At 39.2% G+C, this 18,359-nt stretch overlaps 2 protein-coding genes across 9 annotated transcripts in view; one reads left to right on the forward strand and one right to left on the reverse strand.

Moving 5' to 3' along the window:
* The window catches only part of LOC117407459 (glutamate receptor 4), an 88,586-nt gene extending 79,190 nt beyond the window's left edge, over window positions 1–9,396 (forward strand). For 3 of the 8 annotated variants that reach the window (XM_059031143.1, XM_059031150.1, XM_059031149.1), the window contains 3 exons: window positions 3,445–3,559; window positions 5,516–5,650; window positions 6,609–9,396. In XM_059031143.1, coding sequence (XP_058887126.1) covers window positions 3,445–3,559; window positions 5,516–5,650; window positions 6,609–6,773 — 415 coding nt within the window. In that variant the 3' untranslated portion in view covers window positions 6,774–9,396. Of the gene's footprint in view, window positions 1–3,444; window positions 3,560–4,233; window positions 4,349–5,515; window positions 5,786–6,608 lie in introns of those variants that run through there. The other 5 variants (XR_009329596.1, XM_059031146.1, XM_059031145.1 and 2 more) reach the window with 5 other exon arrangements.
* A 5,381-nt stretch (window positions 9,397–14,777) lies between these two features.
* On the reverse strand, window positions 14,778–18,312 carry LOC117406881 (myb/SANT-like DNA-binding domain-containing protein 4). The gene is made up of 2 exons (XM_034011257.3): window positions 17,740–18,312; window positions 14,778–16,278 (listed from the first exon to the last, which is right to left on the reverse strand). The coding sequence occupies exons 1-2, from the start codon at window positions 18,199–18,201 to the stop codon at window positions 15,613–15,615; spliced, it is 1,128 nt and encodes a 375-aa protein (XP_033867148.1). The 5' UTR covers window positions 18,202–18,312; the 3' UTR covers window positions 14,778–15,612.
* Between the last annotated feature and the right edge of the window lie 47 nt (window positions 18,313–18,359).

An 18,359-nucleotide genomic window follows, 5' to 3' on the forward strand; every position in this document is an offset into this window, starting at 1 on the left:
TGAACTTGTAAATGTCTATGAAATGCTCAGGGGTTTAAAACTATATTGCAGGCTTGGTGATTTGAGCAGGGTTTGCAAACATCACTGACTGCATTGTATGTGGTACCTTCATTTACTGTCAGATAGTCCCCTTGTATGATGATAATATCTACCTGTTGATCGTATAGATCGGATGCCACCATGGGTGCCTCAATTATTCATATTTGCTTTTAATACCTTTGAAAGTGTTTTGAGCCAAATGGTATTAATTAAGACTGAAAGAAAGAGGGCAAAATGAGATGCAAAAATGTGATAACCCCTACAATTAGTGGCAGGAGCATATCCTTTCAAAAAAACACAACAGAAATTATTGTATTTATTTAAAAACTATTACAGATGTTTCTGCATCGCGGCTTCACCTACTAGTATTTTAACATTTGTGATTTTTTTTTTATGTAATTATTTATTTATGCTGTCTTGTTAAAGGAGGGCTACAGAATCTTTAGGAAACTCTCTTTTGTTCTTTTAATTATTCTGCAACAGGTATAGAGCAAGATACTAGGGAAGAGTAATAGTTATTCAGCAGATACATACAGTAGTGACTACTCCATCAGAAGCTGTGGAATTTGGAATTAGTATTCAAGTGGTTAAAGTAAAGGGCTGTCTCATTCCTGTAGGCTTGTTTTCTAAAACATGAATAACCTCCACAGACTTCTATTCTTCTCAAACTAAATTGATGTGAAAAGAGGTGTTACACTAGGTTGTTATTTTACATGGCTAGAGAGCATCGCTTAAAATAGTCTTGTGTGAATTTTGTGGCATTTTTTTTGTTTAGTTTATTTGTTTATTTGTTTTGCAGCTTGGATATTTCATTTCATTCTCTTCTGTTGTTTTATGTTACATTGAGTTGATTCTGACATAGCTTGCAATTCATTCTAAATAACCCTCTCTTGAATCTAATTGTAAAACTGTAGTTTTGCAGAGTGGCCATGTTGCTTTCTCTCCATGTCTTGAAGTGTCTAAACACCCATGAGTGGTTGTTCTTGGTTTTTTAAATTTTTTTTTTTTTTATTTGGAATCGGCAATTATTTTACCCCTCATTTTCTCCTAATTTGGCATGCCCAATTATTCAGCCTGGCTCACTGCTGCAACCCCTGCACTAACTCGCGAGAAGACAAGCACTCGCGTCCTTGGAAACGTGTGGCTTCAGTCATTTGTTTTTTTCTCACGCTGCAAGCCCGCCGTGAAGCCATTACAGAACTACAGTGTCGGAGGACCACGCAGTTCTGAATTGCACACAGGCAGGCCTGCAGGCACCCAGCCAGCCACAGGGGTCACTGGTGCACGGTGAGCCAAGGACTCCCCAGCCGACCTAAACCCTCCCCACCTGGGCAGCGCTTGGTCAATTATGCACCGCCCACTGGGAGCTCCTGGCCACGGTCAGACGTGGTGTAGCCTGGATTCGAACTGGCGATCTCCAAGCTGTAGGGCACATCCTGCACTCTGGGTGGATTGCCTTTACTAGATGAGCCACTCAGGAGCACCTGTTGTTCTTGTTTTTCAAAAGAAGTGACGCATAATATGTAATATTGTAAAAACAATTCCCTAAAATCAGCTATTTTAAATTGTATGCAACATAGGCTATGTAAGCCCCAGTCTCTGCTAATTAAAATATGTATTAGCTGAACAATTGGAACAGGGCCTTGCATTTGTGATTTGGTTTTCACAGAAAGAGCTTTTACAGAGTAAAGGTCATTTTAATTATGACAAAGGCCTAAAAACCACACCACCACAAGTAGAGCATTGGAAAAAAAAGAAACTTTACCCCAACAGAAAAATATAGTGCAAAATTGTGACTAAAACCAACAACAAATTAAACATAAAACACACATTCTGTATTTTTCTCAGTTTCATTATTGCCAAACTGGTCTGTTTGTAATTACAACAACAGATGTGCAATAAACTCAGGGTGAGGGTGGGTTTCTGTTATCAATAATAATGACAATTCTGTTTTTAGATTTCCTTTTAAGACAAACACTGACATTAAAAGAAAAAAATGCAATTACTATAGAATCAAAAGTAAACAATGTCACCTAAAAGGGAATTGGCTTTTAATTATTGTACTGGTTCTACATGCACGAATACATTTTTGCAGTTTCTCTTACCCTCTTCTCTTCTGTAAATGTTAAAAGTTCCCTACACACAAGAAATGCAACTCATTTACAGCTCAATTGAAGTCAAATATGTTAGCGTGTCAACCCTGAGGTCATGAATCTGGGTCCCATCCTTAAGATTGAGGTCCTGGCCCACCCAAGAGCGTTGAGTGGTGGGGTGGTAGTAGCTGTTTGCAGGGTTGTCACCTTCACAGTAGGGAAGCAAGCCAGAACTAGACAGTGCTGAGGGCCTGCCTACAGCTACTGGCAGCCCCGTGATTTAGGAGATGGATCTCTGTACAGACAGGTGTAAGAGCTCCAGAGCTCGATGTAGGGGAAATGGTTACAGAATACCGGAGTGGGGGGGGGGGAGTGGAGGTGGAGGCGAGGAGGGGGGAGGGGGGTTACTTTTTTTTTTTTTTTTTTACAATACATAAATTATTGTTACTTCCTTTTGCAATCTTTTTAATACTGTTAGGCTTCCTGTTGTGAACTATGAAAAGTTTGCCTAAATGGAGAAAAGTTTTTCTAAAGTTCCACCAATTAAATCTGGTAATTGCAGTAAAAAGTAATCTACCCAGTACGGGGTTATACACATCAAAGGCTAGAAAACGAAACAAATGAACAAAGGCTTTTCATGTGTCTAACCCTCCACTGGCTGGATTATTAAATTAACATGTCAGACAAAATAACTATTTTGGGCAGCATTCTCAAAAGTTCTCCAGTTCTGCAAAACCAGCAAAATTGTTGCAGCTCTAAAACTAAAACTGTGATTGAATGGATATTCTGTGGTTCTGTTGCAGTGTTCAGCAGAACCAGCGCTAGTTCTGCTGGTGTTTTCTTCAGGCTGCATGGGGATTGTCTGGAGTGATGATGTCACAAAGTCTGGGTTTCTGTAGCTTCCCTCTACCCGTACACGTTCTTGTCACCCCATATATTAAACAGACAATCCCCAAGTAGCCAAGATAAATGGAAATAGTCATGAGCTACCAATATAGAACTGCTATAGAAATATAAATATCCATCCATTTGTGGGTTTATTTTAAATTAGGACTTCAGCAATAAAAAAGGATCACTGCAGTAACAATAATTCAGGGGAAAAAAAAAAAAAAAAACGGTATTATGTAATGCATAAAAGCCCTAAGATGTTAGCCTTGAACAAAATGTTTTGAGCTAAAAAAAATCTGACTGACAATGATCAAAAAGAGAGGTTTATTCAGAGGGGGGTTCACTGGCATGTCATTCCATTCTTGTCCTAGAAAAACCCTTAAGGGCTGTACATTTTCTGACAAATATGTTTTATCGTTTCAAGAAATGCTGTTAACCTCGCAGTTTTAAAACTGAATGAACAAGGCCTCTTGGACAAATTGAAAAACAAATGGTGGTACGACAAAGGAGAGTGTGGCAGCGGGGGAGGGGACTCCAAGGTTAGCCTCAATGTCACCAAAGGCGGGTAAACAGTATAGAGTAATTGGTGCATCTGCTGTGGCATCTTACCCACACTGTGCCTGTTAGTGGTACAATAGCGGGGCACACAGCCTATAAGAAAAACTAAAAGCAGAGCAATTACTGTCAAAGCACAAGTATTTGCTGTTTAAAAGGAGGATGACAAGCATTCCTGCAGTATTTACTGTATAATCCATAAGTAGCCTTGTACTATTGTATTTAAATACTGGAAATTTATAGCCATTAATACAATGTACAAGATTGATCAGACTTCAGACGTTAAATTCGTTTTAAGATTTATACTCCTATAAAGACATTCTTCTTCAGATACCTGCTTAAGTTCATAGTTACCAGTTTAATTCTAAAGCAATAATAAATCTGCATATGTGGAATGTGTGTTTTGCCAATAATTATGGGTTCACAGTAATTGCCTGCACTTTCTTCCAAAATCAGCCACAGCAGTATGTGCCAGTTACCTAAAGCGATGGAGCAGGTCCCATTCATATGTGTGTAGCTACGACCTGGGCCCATATGTATACATGCATATACTCAATGGGACTTTGCTCTGTCACTTTGCAATGCAATTCTATGTAGATTTAATTGAATAACATAAAATAACATATATAATGTTATTTATGTTATTTTCCACGTGAAGAACTCCCGTAAACCTTGCCGTTTTGAAACTCAGTGAGGCAGGCATCTTAGACAAGCTGAAAAACAAATGGTGGTACGATAAAGGGGAATGTGGACCCAAGGACTCTGGAAGTAAGGTCAGTCGCTGCAGTTTGGGACCTACTGTTGTATACACAAAACAGTAAAGGAATTAAAACTGTATGCAGATTTGAGCGAGAGAAAGAGGGAGATTGTAATATACTGTACACAGTAGAGAGATATGACATGGCATGTGTAAGCACTGTGCACATATTGATTCTACTCACCGTTTCACATTACAATCATAAGCATCTAAATTGACTTATTTATTTAAGTGTATAGGATTATAGGACTGCTTTACAATGTTATTTGAAAATTAAACTGATCATATATATTATGTTAGCTGGAAGCATTAAAATAGAAATGCATTTTAAATAGTATTCTGTTTTGTTGAAAACTGATAAATATAATTATATAACAATATTATTTTATAAGCTAAAATTACCATCCAGGATATATCATGCAAAACTGTGTATAGTTTTAACACCCCAAATTGTTAATAAACTTAGCTATATTTTATAAATGACCATTAAGTATTATTATTATTATTATTATTATTATTATTATTATTATTATTATAGATGACATCATTGTACTTTTTTGTTTTACTACTTAAATGGTGTTCAATTGTGTTATTAATTAAACTAGGATATGTTGCAACAAAACTTGTTTAATAAATAATACATCAGATATTATGGAAAAGAAAGGGTAAGCATTAATATCCATCTTTAGATTATAGATGAAAAACTAACATGCAGGCTAGTTTGCAAACTTAAGTATTATATTACTAACCACAAACTATCAATATACTAATTCAAGTATTGTTAAATGCATTGTTTTAATATTTGTTGGAGTACACATTTAGTGCACTGCTTCCAGGTGAAACACACCACAACAGTTCCATTAGAAACTACTTAGTACAGAATTGCCAGATATTGTGAAAATTCCCAGTACTTTTTAGATTGCACATCTCACATTATCTTCTGCTATTTTGTATCTAGTTACTCACAAATAAGTAATGCACTGTAATTGTGTTCTGTATTGTTTGATTACATTTTAAGAAGTATATAATTGTATGCCTGTAAATGTAGTATTGATAGTTGTAGTTGTACTAGTAGTAGTTAGTTAGTTTGTAGTAGCATATTAGCAGTCAGCCATGTGTTATGTTGTGTTCATATGCACCATTGTGAATGTATCTGATGGCATTTCTCAATGTGTTTTTCTAGGACAAGACAAGTGCCCTGAGTCTCAGCAATGTGGCTGGTGTCTTCTACATTCTTGTTGGAGGCTTGGGCTTGGCAATGCTGGTGGCTCTGATAGAGTTCTGTTACAAGTCCAGGGCAGAGGCCAAGAGAATGAAGGTGGAAAACAATGAACAGAACTTTAACCCAAGCCCTTCGCAGAGTACCGAGAATTTAGCCACATATAGAGAAGGTTACAACGTGTACGGAACCGAGAGTGTTAAAATTTAGGGGTAGGACTTAGGGCCTCCTATAGTAAGTGGGTGATGCATTTTTCGTAAACGCAAAGTGTTGTGACCGTGTGACCAGTGTAAACGCTTTTAATTGCTTTCCTCCTCTGGAGGATATCTGCAGAATGCAAATTGGTTTCCGTCTTCTGGCTGCGGATGATGTGTTTGCTACTTACTATTACAAATAGGCACCTGCATTGCATTTTTCTTTCCATTACAAAACTGTCAAGGCCAGTGGAGAAAATAAATAAACGAGAAGCAAATATATTCTAATTTAAAACTAAAAAGTTAAATCCAAAAGGGAATTAGATTAATTATATAAGGATATTAAATGTAAGGGGGTATCTTTTCATGAACTACCAAGGGACAGTAGCAATCTGCTATTTGGTTCCTATAGGTACAAGCGCTGCAGTATTTCCAGCTTGTGGCTGAACTGCATGCTTTGTCTTATGATGCTAGTTAATAACACCGATCTGTTTTAACATATAAAGTGGATAACTAAGTCCCAGGCATCAATTATGTCCGAGCATCTTGTTAAGCCTGGGTTTTATTAAAAAAAAAAAAAAAAAAAAAAAAGTAGTGTGCCTCTTAGCAACATGTTAACTACTAGGTCCTTATGTTTGGTGCACTATAACTACATTCTTAAACAAGTTCATTTTTTTTTTTTTTGTAGAGGGTATGAAAATCAGAAATGCAGATGTCTAATTATTTTTATTTTGTTCTGTTTTTGGTGTTTGTTGTTGCCTGCCTTTTAAAATTTCCTTTCCATGTATTTTCTAAATTATTTTTAGAAGTAAATCTTAAGCTAATTTTTCTTGTGTTCTCCTTCTTTTCTCCCCCAACCCCAGCTAACCTTCACTGAAGCCATGAGAAACAAAGCCAGACTATCCATCACAGGGAGTGTTGGTGAAAACGGGCGAGTTCTGACCCCTGATTGCCCAAAGGCTGTACACACCGGATCTTCCCTTCGACAAAGTTCAGGACTGGCTGTGGTATCGTCGGACTTGCCATGAAAACCAAAAATATTCTAGTGCCTTATCAAAAAAAAAGAAAAAGAAAAAAATATTAACTGATGGTACTGCAGCACAGACTGAAAACATCAGTAAAATCGATGATGATCTTACATTTGTAACAGACAAGGAGCTCTGCCTCGACACAGATGACATATTCAGTAAACACCAGTGCACAACCTCAGCTCTGAACACTGAAATCTTATATCAGGACAAATCAAAAACTGGCGAAGGGGGGAAAATCAAGACCAGAAAACTGTACTTGAGGGGGGGGGAATGTGCTTATAAGCATTTATCTTTACCACTGTTAAACGTGAACTGTGTAAAAACAAAAAACATGCTTATTAAACACTTGGCTTTTGTCTTGGCAAAATTAAGCAGGGGCCAATGAACATACTAGCCTGTGACTCGCTAAATATCCATAAATAACATGGGTAAAGATATCCAGTTGTGCTGGGATTTAAAAATAATAAATAATAATCACTATACTGTGATACAAAGAAAAGTAAATATGTAAATTCTGTGAAAAAGAAACTAAAGAAATGATTTACGTTGTCTTTTAAAAAGAAGGAAGATACTGTACAACATGCCTGCTTTTTAACTGGTGTAAATAACCAAGTAGTGGACAAAATACATTTCTCTTTTATAACCAACCATCTTAGGAAATAATTCATTGCAATAATGGATACAAGATGACGTCACTGTAATTAGAAAACAAAAAACATTATGAGAATATATATATATATATATATATATATATATATATATATATATATATATATATATATATATATAACAACTTGTTTGCTGTGTCATTTGTACTGTTACACCATTTAATGTTCCACAGATTGCATCTGTCTAAGTCCAAACCGAATGTTAAAGAGTACAACATCCGTTTTCAGTGTACAGTCAGAGCACACGCTACGGGTCAGACATGTTAGAGTTATTAATGATCTAGTTTAATGTAATAATAAGTTGTGGTTTTTGTACCCACCAAACAAGAATAAAACTAAAACATTCTTATGATAGTCACAGTTCTTCATGTGTGTAGTCTGCTACCTATATGTTGACTATATGTTTATATTTTAAAGCCAATTAACATTTAAGCTGTTAAAAAAAAAAAGTTTTATTTTTTCATTAAAGCGACTGTATTAGAGTTTCAGATTGAAATCATTTTTAATAAAAATCAAAAGTAGACACTGTTGTAGTGTTCACAGCAATGGTTGAAATGAAGTTTGCTACTTCAGCCTACACATGATATCACTTTGAAGTGTTGTTTTGTTTGTTTGTTTCTAACACTTGCACTTGTTCATGTAATTAATGAGTGAGAATATTGACCATTGTTGAAATTCGGTTTCTGCATTTCCACAACTATTCCCTTCCAGCTCAAAAAAAAAAAAAGCTTAAATTTGAACTAACTCTAGTCTTGAATTTTTGCACACTCCCTTACTCTCACATGTGCACGGCCAGCATTGTGAGTGGATTTAACTTCTGAACACGGTTAATGGGCAACATGGGTCATCTAAAATAATGTGGACACAGGTTTGGGCTTTTATGCTGCTTTCACACACATGCATTCAGGCCACAGTGAGATTTAACATGCCCTGAGAGATTAAAAGACAAGTTAAATTAATTAAGTGAATCTTAAATTGAAAACAGTGCTTAAGAGTTGAAAGAAGAAAACTGCATGGGAAGTTTTTGAACTATGAATCCCATAATCACGTGAATTAGGAGACGCAGCATTTGGAAAGGAATCACATGGGCATTAAGTGACTTCCATCATTCCTTGCAGGAAATTAATTGAAGAGAAAGCTGTAAGTTTTATAAGGCTGATGGTAAAACAAATGCATGTACAATGGTGTTCTTGGTATACTTAATACATGTATTAGCTTTATACCCATTCAAGTTTGACATTTAAGTCACGTTAGAGGACTTGAACAGACATAAAGGTTATATGTGGTCTCAGGGTGATGTTGAAACTTGCTACTGTAGTACACATTTAGTGTGTGCCCCGATCACACAGCAACAAACCAGACAGGAACAATAAATTGTAGTAGGTAATATTATTTGGCTTTTGTAGGTTGATGGATGACTCTACAAAAAGGTATTTTCTGTTATATTTTCTAAAGCATAATTAAATGACCTGCAACCATACCTCCTTCAACTCGGATCACAGAAGCTAAGCAAGGTTAGTCAACTCTGCACTTAGTTTTGCCACAACCCTGGCTTATTCTGAAAGACATCCATTTAAACATGATGTTGCTTCTCAACACATATCCAGCATTAATGTTTCTTCAAATAAATACAATGCAAATATTTGTGACATGCCTTCTCTGGTATATTAGCTTACTGTATGTATGCTCTGTTTGTGTGAAAGCAGCATTACAAATGTGCGCCCGATTTGGTTTTGTATTTTGAAAACTTCAAAGTTATAATGTTGTCTCCTCCTTTATCTTCAAATCCTTCTGAATGGAATTAATGCAAAATCGAAAATCAGAGTAAGGTGAGTAAGGCTCTGGGTGGTATTGCTCATGAAAGTATAAAGTGCAGAAGGCATCTTTTCTAATTATGTTGGTCATTAAAACAAAAAAAATCTGTCAAGTAATAAAACTTCTTCTGACAAATACCTTTTATACGTATTGCTTTTCACACTTTGTAAGAGTTTGCATGCTGCACTCAAGCATTACCTTGTTTATGCTGCAATACATCACTAACTCTTCTGTATAATGTTTATCATGTACAACCATTGTTTATCCATCCATAATTATAAGTTGCAGATCTAATGTATTCAGACTGAATGGCTGTCGCAGATGTTTCCCTCGAATATATACACAAAGTCTGAATATACCAACGGCATGAACTTTAAAGCAATTGTACAAAGTGAAGTGACCATAGAGAATTGTAAACTCGGTTGCTTTTCTACAGGAGAATCTGCCCCTAACCAACACGTTATCAGCAAGCGCATAAAGGCTCCGTGTGTTATTCTCTCATGTCGCTTCTTTTGTTTCAGCCACCTCCTCGCAGCGTACCTCGTCCCAGGGGGAGGTGGCTCATAGCCACTTCCTAGCTGGGGCACTGGGATGCATGTAACTGTTCATGTTTTTACCAGACGGCCTCACGCATGTAGTCTGCGCACCCACGGATGAGGTCTCCGGCCAAATGTATTGTTCACTCGGGCCCTGAGCGCCCATGTGGCAAAGTGCCCACCACTTCTGTATATCTATTTATGTATGATTATTGTTTTTATTTGTATTATTATTATTATCGTATTTGTAGGCAGGCGGACAAAGCCATCCGTCCTAATCATTATTATTGTGTTTATGTGCGGGCGGTCGAGCACCGTCCGTCTTTTATTGTTTACTGTTTGAGACCGGCAAAAAAGCCGGTCTTATAATGTGTAGTCGGGGGGGATGAGGCCTTTTTGAGGAACCTTGCAGCGCAGTTGTGCCCCGGCTGTAGGGCATATGGGCACACGTTGGCCATCTGCCCCATGCAGTATGAAGAGAAGAAACTAGCGTCCGAGTGGGAGGAGCCCGTGCATCCAGCGCCCAGAAGGGGGGGAGCCTGAGCGTCCAGCGCCCAGAAGGGTGGAGCCCGTGCGTCCAGCGCCCAGAAGGACGGAGCCCGTGTGTCCAGCGCCCAGAAGGGGGGAGCCCGTGCAACCACAGCCCAGGAAGGGGTGGCCAACAGGTCCATAACCCAGGTCTCCAGTAGCGGAGGAAGGGTGCCTGCTGTTCCCGCCTCAGCCAGCAGAGGGCGCATGGCTGTTGGTTCATCCTCCACTGCCAGAGGGAGGAGCAGGAGCTACCTCTGCCTCCACCATCAAGAGGAGAGGAACAGGAGCTGCCTCTGTCTCCACTGCTTCCACCACCAGGATGAGAGGAGCTGCCTCTGCCTCCACCATCACGAGGAGAGGAGCAGGAGCTGCCTCTACCTCGACAACCACCACCAGAGGGAGAGGAGCAGGAGCTGCCTCTGCCTCCACCATCAAGAGGAGAGGAGCAGGAGCTGCCTCTGCCTCCATCCATCACAAGGAGAGGAGCAGGAGCTGCCTCTACCTCCACAACCACCACCAGAGGGAGAGTAGCAGGAGCTGCCTCTCCCTTCACTACCAGATGGACCAGGACAGGAAGCTGGCGGTCCTCAGCAGCCCCTGCATATGCTGCTGAGAGGGGCACAAGAGAAAACCGCCCGGACGTGAAGAAGGTCAACCCCAGCTAGTCCTGACTCCATCACGGTGTGAAGTGGAGTTCCTGTTGCCGTCTTCATGGCCAGGGGCTCACCTCCCGTCATCACCGCCCGGGGATGCCTGCACGTCATTGCTGGGGGCGGCCTGCTGCTCCACATTGCCGGGGGAGCCACCAGCTACAGGACATGAGGGAGAAGTGGAGCTCCCGCTGCCACCTTCTTGGTCAGGGGCTCCCCTCCCGAGTTCACCTCCTGAGGGTCCGGAGCTGCTGCAGTTTTTCAGTTTTGTATTGCAGGAAAGCCCGGAGCTGTCTTCACCTGGGGGTCCAGGACCGCCGCTGTCTGGGGGTCCGGAACTGCTGGGGGGTCTGGGGCCGTCGCCTCCCATGGGTCCGCTGCAGCCGCTGCCTCCCGGGGACGTGCTTCTATCCAGCTCCGCTTCGCCTGGGGTCACCGACTTTGCTTAGCCAGGGGACGTCTGCACGCCTCCGCGGGGGGATGCCATCTGCATGCTGCTGCTCGAGGTTGCCAGTGTGCTACTGCCAGGATTGCCCCACCGGTGAACCCCTTGAAGTCCCTGTTCTTGGCCCAGGACTTTGGGGATTTTAAGGGGGGAGGTATTATGCTGCGCACAAGGGGGGGTGTATGTGGCAAAGTGTCCACCCCTTGTGTATATCTATTTATGTATGATTATTGTTTTCATTTGTATTATTATTATTATTGTATTTGTACGCAGGCGGGCGAAGCCATCTGTCCTAATCATTATTATTGTGTTTATGTGCGGGCGGTCAAGCACCGTCCGTCTTTTATTGTTTACTGTTTCAGACCGGCAAAAAAGTAGTCGGTGGGTATGGGGTTAAAACCTCTTCTCTAGAACTCTCGTGGGAATGTGGCTGGAGCCTTAATAAGGTCATTTATTAATAGGGAATTAAGGCTCCAGCCACAAATATAAAAGGACGCAGTCTCGGCTCAGAAGCAGAGAGTGAAGTAAGAGAAAACAATTGCTATATGCCAATATACTTGTTTGTGTTCTTGTTTATTTATTTGCCCAACGTGCCCTTTTATTTTGTAGAAGTGTTTTTGTTTGTTTAAACTGTTTATTATTTTAATAAAACACATAAAACACTGAGCGCAGCCATAGCGCTTCAGTTTCAGCCCATACTTTGTCTTTGACTACTGCTTCCTGAACCTGACGTCACCACCCACACGTCACACAAAACCATCTGTCACAGCCCATCACAGTAATCGGGCCCTGAGCGCCCATCATAGTTCACTAAACCATCTGCAATTGCAATCAATAAATCTCAGCCATGGCGGATTCTCTGTGCTGAATTGCAGTGTTTGGAATTGCAAAATACTTTTTTTATGAAAAAAGGCAATTTGGGTCAGAATTGTTAGGTTTGATACATTATTTCACATAGAGCGCCTTCGATACACAACCGCCCACCTACATGACTATTGCATTAAGAAGTTTCAAACTATTTTGGTATTGGTTTTTCACACAGACTACTACTAGCTTAGGACCAATGTACACATATTTATTCTACAAACTATACCAGTACTTTAGATAGTGTTGTTAATTCTGGCTGTGTGGTTTTGTTTTAGCAGTGAATAATTTATTTCAGAAACATAATTATTGTAAAACCTTTGTAGTAAAGAAACTAGGACAGTGATGTACGTTTGTGCATTCCTCATAAGGTTTTTTTACATGTAATCGCTCCACTGGCTCCCGATCACCGCTCGCATCCAGTTCAAGACTCTTGTACTAGCCTACAGATGCCTTGACCAGACTGCACCCAGCTACCTCCAGACCCTCATCTCTCCCTACACCCCCACTCGACCTCTCCGCTCCGCCTGCACTAGAAGACTAGCTCTACCTCCGCTACGCTCCCCTGCCTCCAGAGCCCGCTCCTTCTCCACCCTTGCTCCGCAGTGGTGGAATGACCTTCCTACAGATGTCAGGACTGCCCAGTCCCTGACCACATTCCGGTGCCTCCTTAAGACTCACCTCTTCAAACAGCACCTGTAGAACTCCTCTGTTTGTATCCTGGGACACTATCACCCTTCATTTAAATGTGCTTTATTCTGCTCTTATCTGCCCCCTATTTTACTGCATTTAATCCTGTACTTCAGAATACTGTAATCTGCCAAGTGTTTAACCTGTAGTACTTTGTATTTAATCATATCCTGATGTAACTATCACTATTTAATCATATCCTGATGTAACTATCACTATTATCTGCTGTATTATTGAATTGTGGTTTGTCACACTTGTACTTTGCTTGAACAAAAGTTATTGTATTTCTTGCTCTTATTGTATTACTTGTATTGTAACACTTGAAATGTATTTGCTTACGATTGTAAGTCGCCCTGGATAAGGGTGTCTGCTAAGAAATAAATAATAATAATAATAATAATTACCTACAAAATCCAAAACGGTAAAATAAAATTACATTATTGTACAGAGTTATCAGATGCTGCAATATATATATATATCTCGATTCTTTGTGATAGAGTAAATGTTCTGTCATCATTAATGGAAATATAACCCTTTGAAAAGTAGCTCTATGTGCTTCCATAGTGCCATGCTGTGCCACTTCACTTTGCCAAAGCAAGTCAAGGACCAGATCTCTGCTGTGGCAAAATACAATGCCTGCAAAAGCACTACATAATAAGCAAATGTTACCCTGGAATACATAAACAGCAAGCTTTTACATATTATAACCTGGTTGAAATGTACCGTTAGAAACGTTTTTTTTTTGTCTTTTTCTTATTAATATTTCATATGTAACACAAACCACATTACAATCAAGTAGCCAGTGCCCATAAAGCCTGATGAAATGAATAAAACTAGTCTCTTCCTCGTCTGTTCCATATGCAGTACCTGCAAGAATTCAAAGTACTTTTTTGAGGACCAAAATTCTCTACTGTAGGTTGTACACGTTTTACCAGTTCATATTCCTCTTTCAGAAGAGTGATAGTATTTTTGCTTATAGACCCATATATGCTTCTAATTCTCATCTGCTTGCTGGTTTCGTGCCTTATTGTTGGTGTCAGCAACTGCTTGCCCACCTTTGCCCTGCCATGTTTGTTTTTTTTAACATAATCTTCAAGTTTGAACAATAACAGTGGCGGGCTGACTAATCTGCTGAAATTCTTTTTGGCTTTGTTTTTGGCGGCTGTAATAAGATTTGTGATTTTTTTTTTTTAACTCATAGATTTTACATCTTAAAATATATTGTTATGGTATGCTACACTTTTGTCATTCAAATCACAAAACAGGAAAGCATACATGAATTATACGGTTCATCGTTGAAAACTACAATTTTCAGCATCAGACAAAAAGGTACCGGATCTGGGATCAGGTGTGATCTGGCACAAATTAACCCCTGAATAAAAGTGTACTGAAAGACACCTGAGAGCTTTTAGAAAATAGTTTAATAGTTTATTTTAAACAGTACATTGTTGCAGATCAAAATGAAGTGGAACGACTCTAGTTATAGCATCTTAGCTTTCACATAATGTACATTTCAGCTGTCTTTACTGCACCAAAGGCAACTAACTGGAGCTCTTGTATTATGTGTTTTATTTATTTTTAAAAAAATGATTATTTTACAACAAATGAATCGCTTATTGTTACCTTTTTGTTACTTATAAACACATACTGCAAAATCCAGACTTATGTTTATTACAGTAGGATAGACCCATTAACACAGATCTTACACTTGTAATTAGTCTGATATAGAGGACTTAGTACAATTTTCATGGAATGGCCCATCAGCACTTTTCTATAGTAAACACATACAATAGGCCACAAAAATCCATCAAACACAGTTTTATTTTAAAATAAAGTTACAAAGATACAATATGCCACAATAGGTAGCAAGTTATAAAAAATAAAAAATAAAATACTGTACAATGTTAAGGGTAGCTTTGTGAAATTGATTGCTTCTCACTAAAAACAACCACTTAGAGTATGTCACAGTGCAAGTAAAATAAAAAAGATATACTTTCTACCATCATATTCGCACAGGTGCTTGAAGGAGATGGCAACTGCAATGTTTATTAAGCTCAGAGTTGTGCTTTATACAATATAGTAACCTTCTTAAGGTTTCCCACTGAACATGTTTTAAATCCCTGTGTTGCTGTTTCTGATCACACAGTCTCCAGTACACACTTCACAGATTTAAACGTATACACATAACTCTACTGACATTTTATTCAATATTTTAAAGATTAACTGAAGCATGTTTCGTAAGCACAGTTCTCATGGAAATCAAAATGATAAATGGGCAATATTGATAAAAACCTTTATTCTTAGAGCATCAGGAAACACAGAAACATCGAAAAGAAAAAAAAAAACTATCAAGAAAGAATTTGTGAATACCAAACCTTACTGGTTTAATAAAACATGGGTTTATAAATAGGGCCTACTGCATGTTGCACCTACAATATATCTAAGCTGTAGTACACTAGCAGCCACTGTACAACTTTAATCTTTTGTCTGAAAACAATCACTTTTAAATAAGACTATTCACAGCATGAGTTATGGAATTTGATGTAACAGATCTTGGTAATGGCTGCCAGTTCTAATGCACATTGGCGTTACACTTAATAGTAACTCAATTAAAAAAAATCAAATTAAAACCTGGAGCTAACGTGATTGATGAAGTGCTAACTGCTGTCCATCTTTGTGGAGCTGCAACCGTTCCTTTTCCACCTGCAGGCGCTCCTTTTCGATTTGCAGCCTCCCGGATTCAAACTTAAAAAACTGCAGCCGCTCTTTTTCCAGCTGCAAACGCTCCTTCTCCAGTTTGAGTTTTTCGCCCTCCAGATCAACGGGTTGCCAGGGTTTCCGCTCCGTCTGGCTGTGCTCACAGTCCAGCGCGGGCCTCTCGGACTGGAACATGAGGAGCCGAAGCCGCTCCCTCTCAATCTGCAAGCGCTCTTTCTCCAGCTGCAGCCTCTCGTGCTCGATGTCTATCCGCCTCAGCTTCTCCTTCTCAATCTGCAGCCGCTCCTTCTCCACCTGCAGCCTCTCCGACTCAACGTTCAGCCGGTGCTTCTCCAAGTCCAGCCTCTGTTTCTCCAGAGTGATGAGAATGTTGGTCCCGTCATCGGCGTCGGCTGCGTCTCTCGTTGCTGCTTTGGTGGCGCTGAGCATCCCAAACTCGTCTATGTGCGCAAACACTTCCGGAACTCTGCCTTCTCTTTCGATGCCGGGCAAGATAGTGGGGAAACTGTCCTCATCCTCTTCTTCATCCCCCTCTCCCACTTCTCCTTCCCCTTCTTCTTCTTCTTCTTCTTCTCCTCCTTCAAGCTATAGCAGAAATTAATACAAGAGTAAAACCTGAATCATTTTGCAGTAGGTGTTCCTTCTATGGCATTCTAAGAATAACTGTATGGGCTCTTTTATTGCATTGATGTGTGTGTGTGTGTGTTATTCACCAAGGTCCTCTTCTCTCAGTGGCATTCTTTGCAATTCATATACAGTATGTGTCTGTTCAAGGGATTCAGCATTTAGAATTTGCTTTGTTGGTTACATGACTTTAAATCTCTTTGACAAATCAGTAAGCGGTTATAGATAATGGATGCCCTGAGGTTTGCATACCGATTTTTCAGGGAGAAATAATGACTGTTGCATACCCCAAAAATGTTTTTTACAGTACTTTTTCATGAATTTCATGAAAACAAAATATATTTTTGGTTTGTTGGTTTTTAAATGTCAATATAGTTAATGAATAAACCTGGATCATTTAGATTTTGCTGAAATGTAAATTTTGAAGCAGCTGTGAAGAGGCCCAACCAAGTATAGTATGGCCTGCTTGTTATCCCCAAGCAAAAGTGCACCACACCTGAAGAACGCTCGTTTAGCTTCATGGCTCCGACTCTTTGAACTCTCTCCCAGCTTTGGTGCGTGATGCTCCCACCGTCGCTCGCTTTAAATCAACTCTCAAGACCCACCTGTTCTGTCGTGCTTTCCATGATCTTTAAGCCTGATATCTGCTATTGGCTGCTGTGTTGTTGCTACTATTTCATGTATTATGCTACTATAGCATGTATTATGCATTTTTCACTACTTAATGTATTATGCATTGTTTTTAACTGTATATCATGTATTATGCATTTCTCTGTATTTAGTATTATGGATTTTCTTGTTGCTAATGCATCTTGTAAAGTTCTTTGTGATGGTGGTCCACTATGAAAGGTGTTATATTAAATAAAGATTGATTGATTGATTGATTGATTGATAACAATAAACACAATTATAAGCAATCAATATAGGGTTGGAACAATATAACACTGCAAAGCCATAAATATTTGTAAACAAAATATTTGGCGAATCACACCCATAATATACAAAGTATGTATTGTTAGTGGAATTTGATATTCGTGCCAAAAATGTTTTCTTTTTTTTCATACACTAAAATCGCAAAATAAAATGGACTTGCAAATATGTATGGCTTTACAGTATATTTCTGAATTGTGATATCTCTATAAAAATTATAGCAATAAACCTGGAGATACAGTCATAATTTGAAAAAAGAAATACATAAAGCACTTATAGATTTTCTCCATGTCCTGTGCTCACTGCATTTTGTTTAATACACAGTACTTTGTCATATGTATATGTACATTATATTTCTAAATACATTTTTCATATATGAAATTTGTTATTGAAAGCTTACCATCCATTCCTCTTAAAACAAATACATAATAAAACAATAAAAAGACACTGTCAGAACTTTAATAAAAATTAAAAAAAAGAATTAAAACATACCTTATAATTCTGAGGATCATCATCTTCTATCTTGACACTCGATGACGGCTGACTGTTGGGCTCACCAAACTCAGACAAATCTTGCCACTCACAAGACAAATCCTTGGAAAAACCACTCAAGTCCACGCTCTGGTCACTGCTGACAGAGTTATATATATCCGGTGATGAAAGGTTGTATTCATTCTTAACTTGGGACAGCTCAGCCCTCACCTGCTTTCTTTTCATTAGTGCCCTCCAGTCCAGGTACCTCCTCTTCACCTCCACTGCAGTTCGAAGCTCTCCTTCTCCTAACGCGTTCACGCAATCCGCAACCTCATCCCAAGCCCTTCTCTTCAGCTCGTTAATGGCTGTGTTCTGCTGCTTAGAGAAAAGTACATCTTTCCTTTTCCGGATTTCCCTAATTAGTGTCTGTGTTTCCTTGACGCTATAATTGCTTTTCCTTTTACGTTTCAGCTGCTTCATTTGGAAGAAATCCAGTTTGGAGATTAGAGTGTAACTTGACAGGTGCTGAATTGGATATTGTTGTGTTATGAACACCAAGATTAGGCAATACGAGGGACTTCCAGGATATTGAACTTAAATCTCCAAAATGGTGAAATATGTTTTTACTTTGGCCAATA

The sequence above is a fragment of the Acipenser ruthenus genome, chromosome 9 (genome assembly GCF_902713425.1).
Source record: "Acipenser ruthenus chromosome 9, fAciRut3.2 maternal haplotype, whole genome shotgun sequence".
Lineage (NCBI taxonomy): Eukaryota > Metazoa > Chordata > Actinopteri > Acipenseriformes > Acipenseridae > Acipenser > Acipenser ruthenus.

Excerpts from the sequence above, each read along its gene's own strand:
- LOC117406881 (XM_034011257.3), bottom strand. The coding sequence starts at position 18,201 with ATGAAGCAGCTGAAACGTAAAAGGAAAAGCAATTATAGCGTCAAGGAA. Across the intron at positions 16,279-17,739 it reads ATGATCCTCAGAATTATAAG|CTTGAAGGAGGAGAAGAAGA; the intron begins GTATGTTTTAAT and ends TTTCTGCTATAG.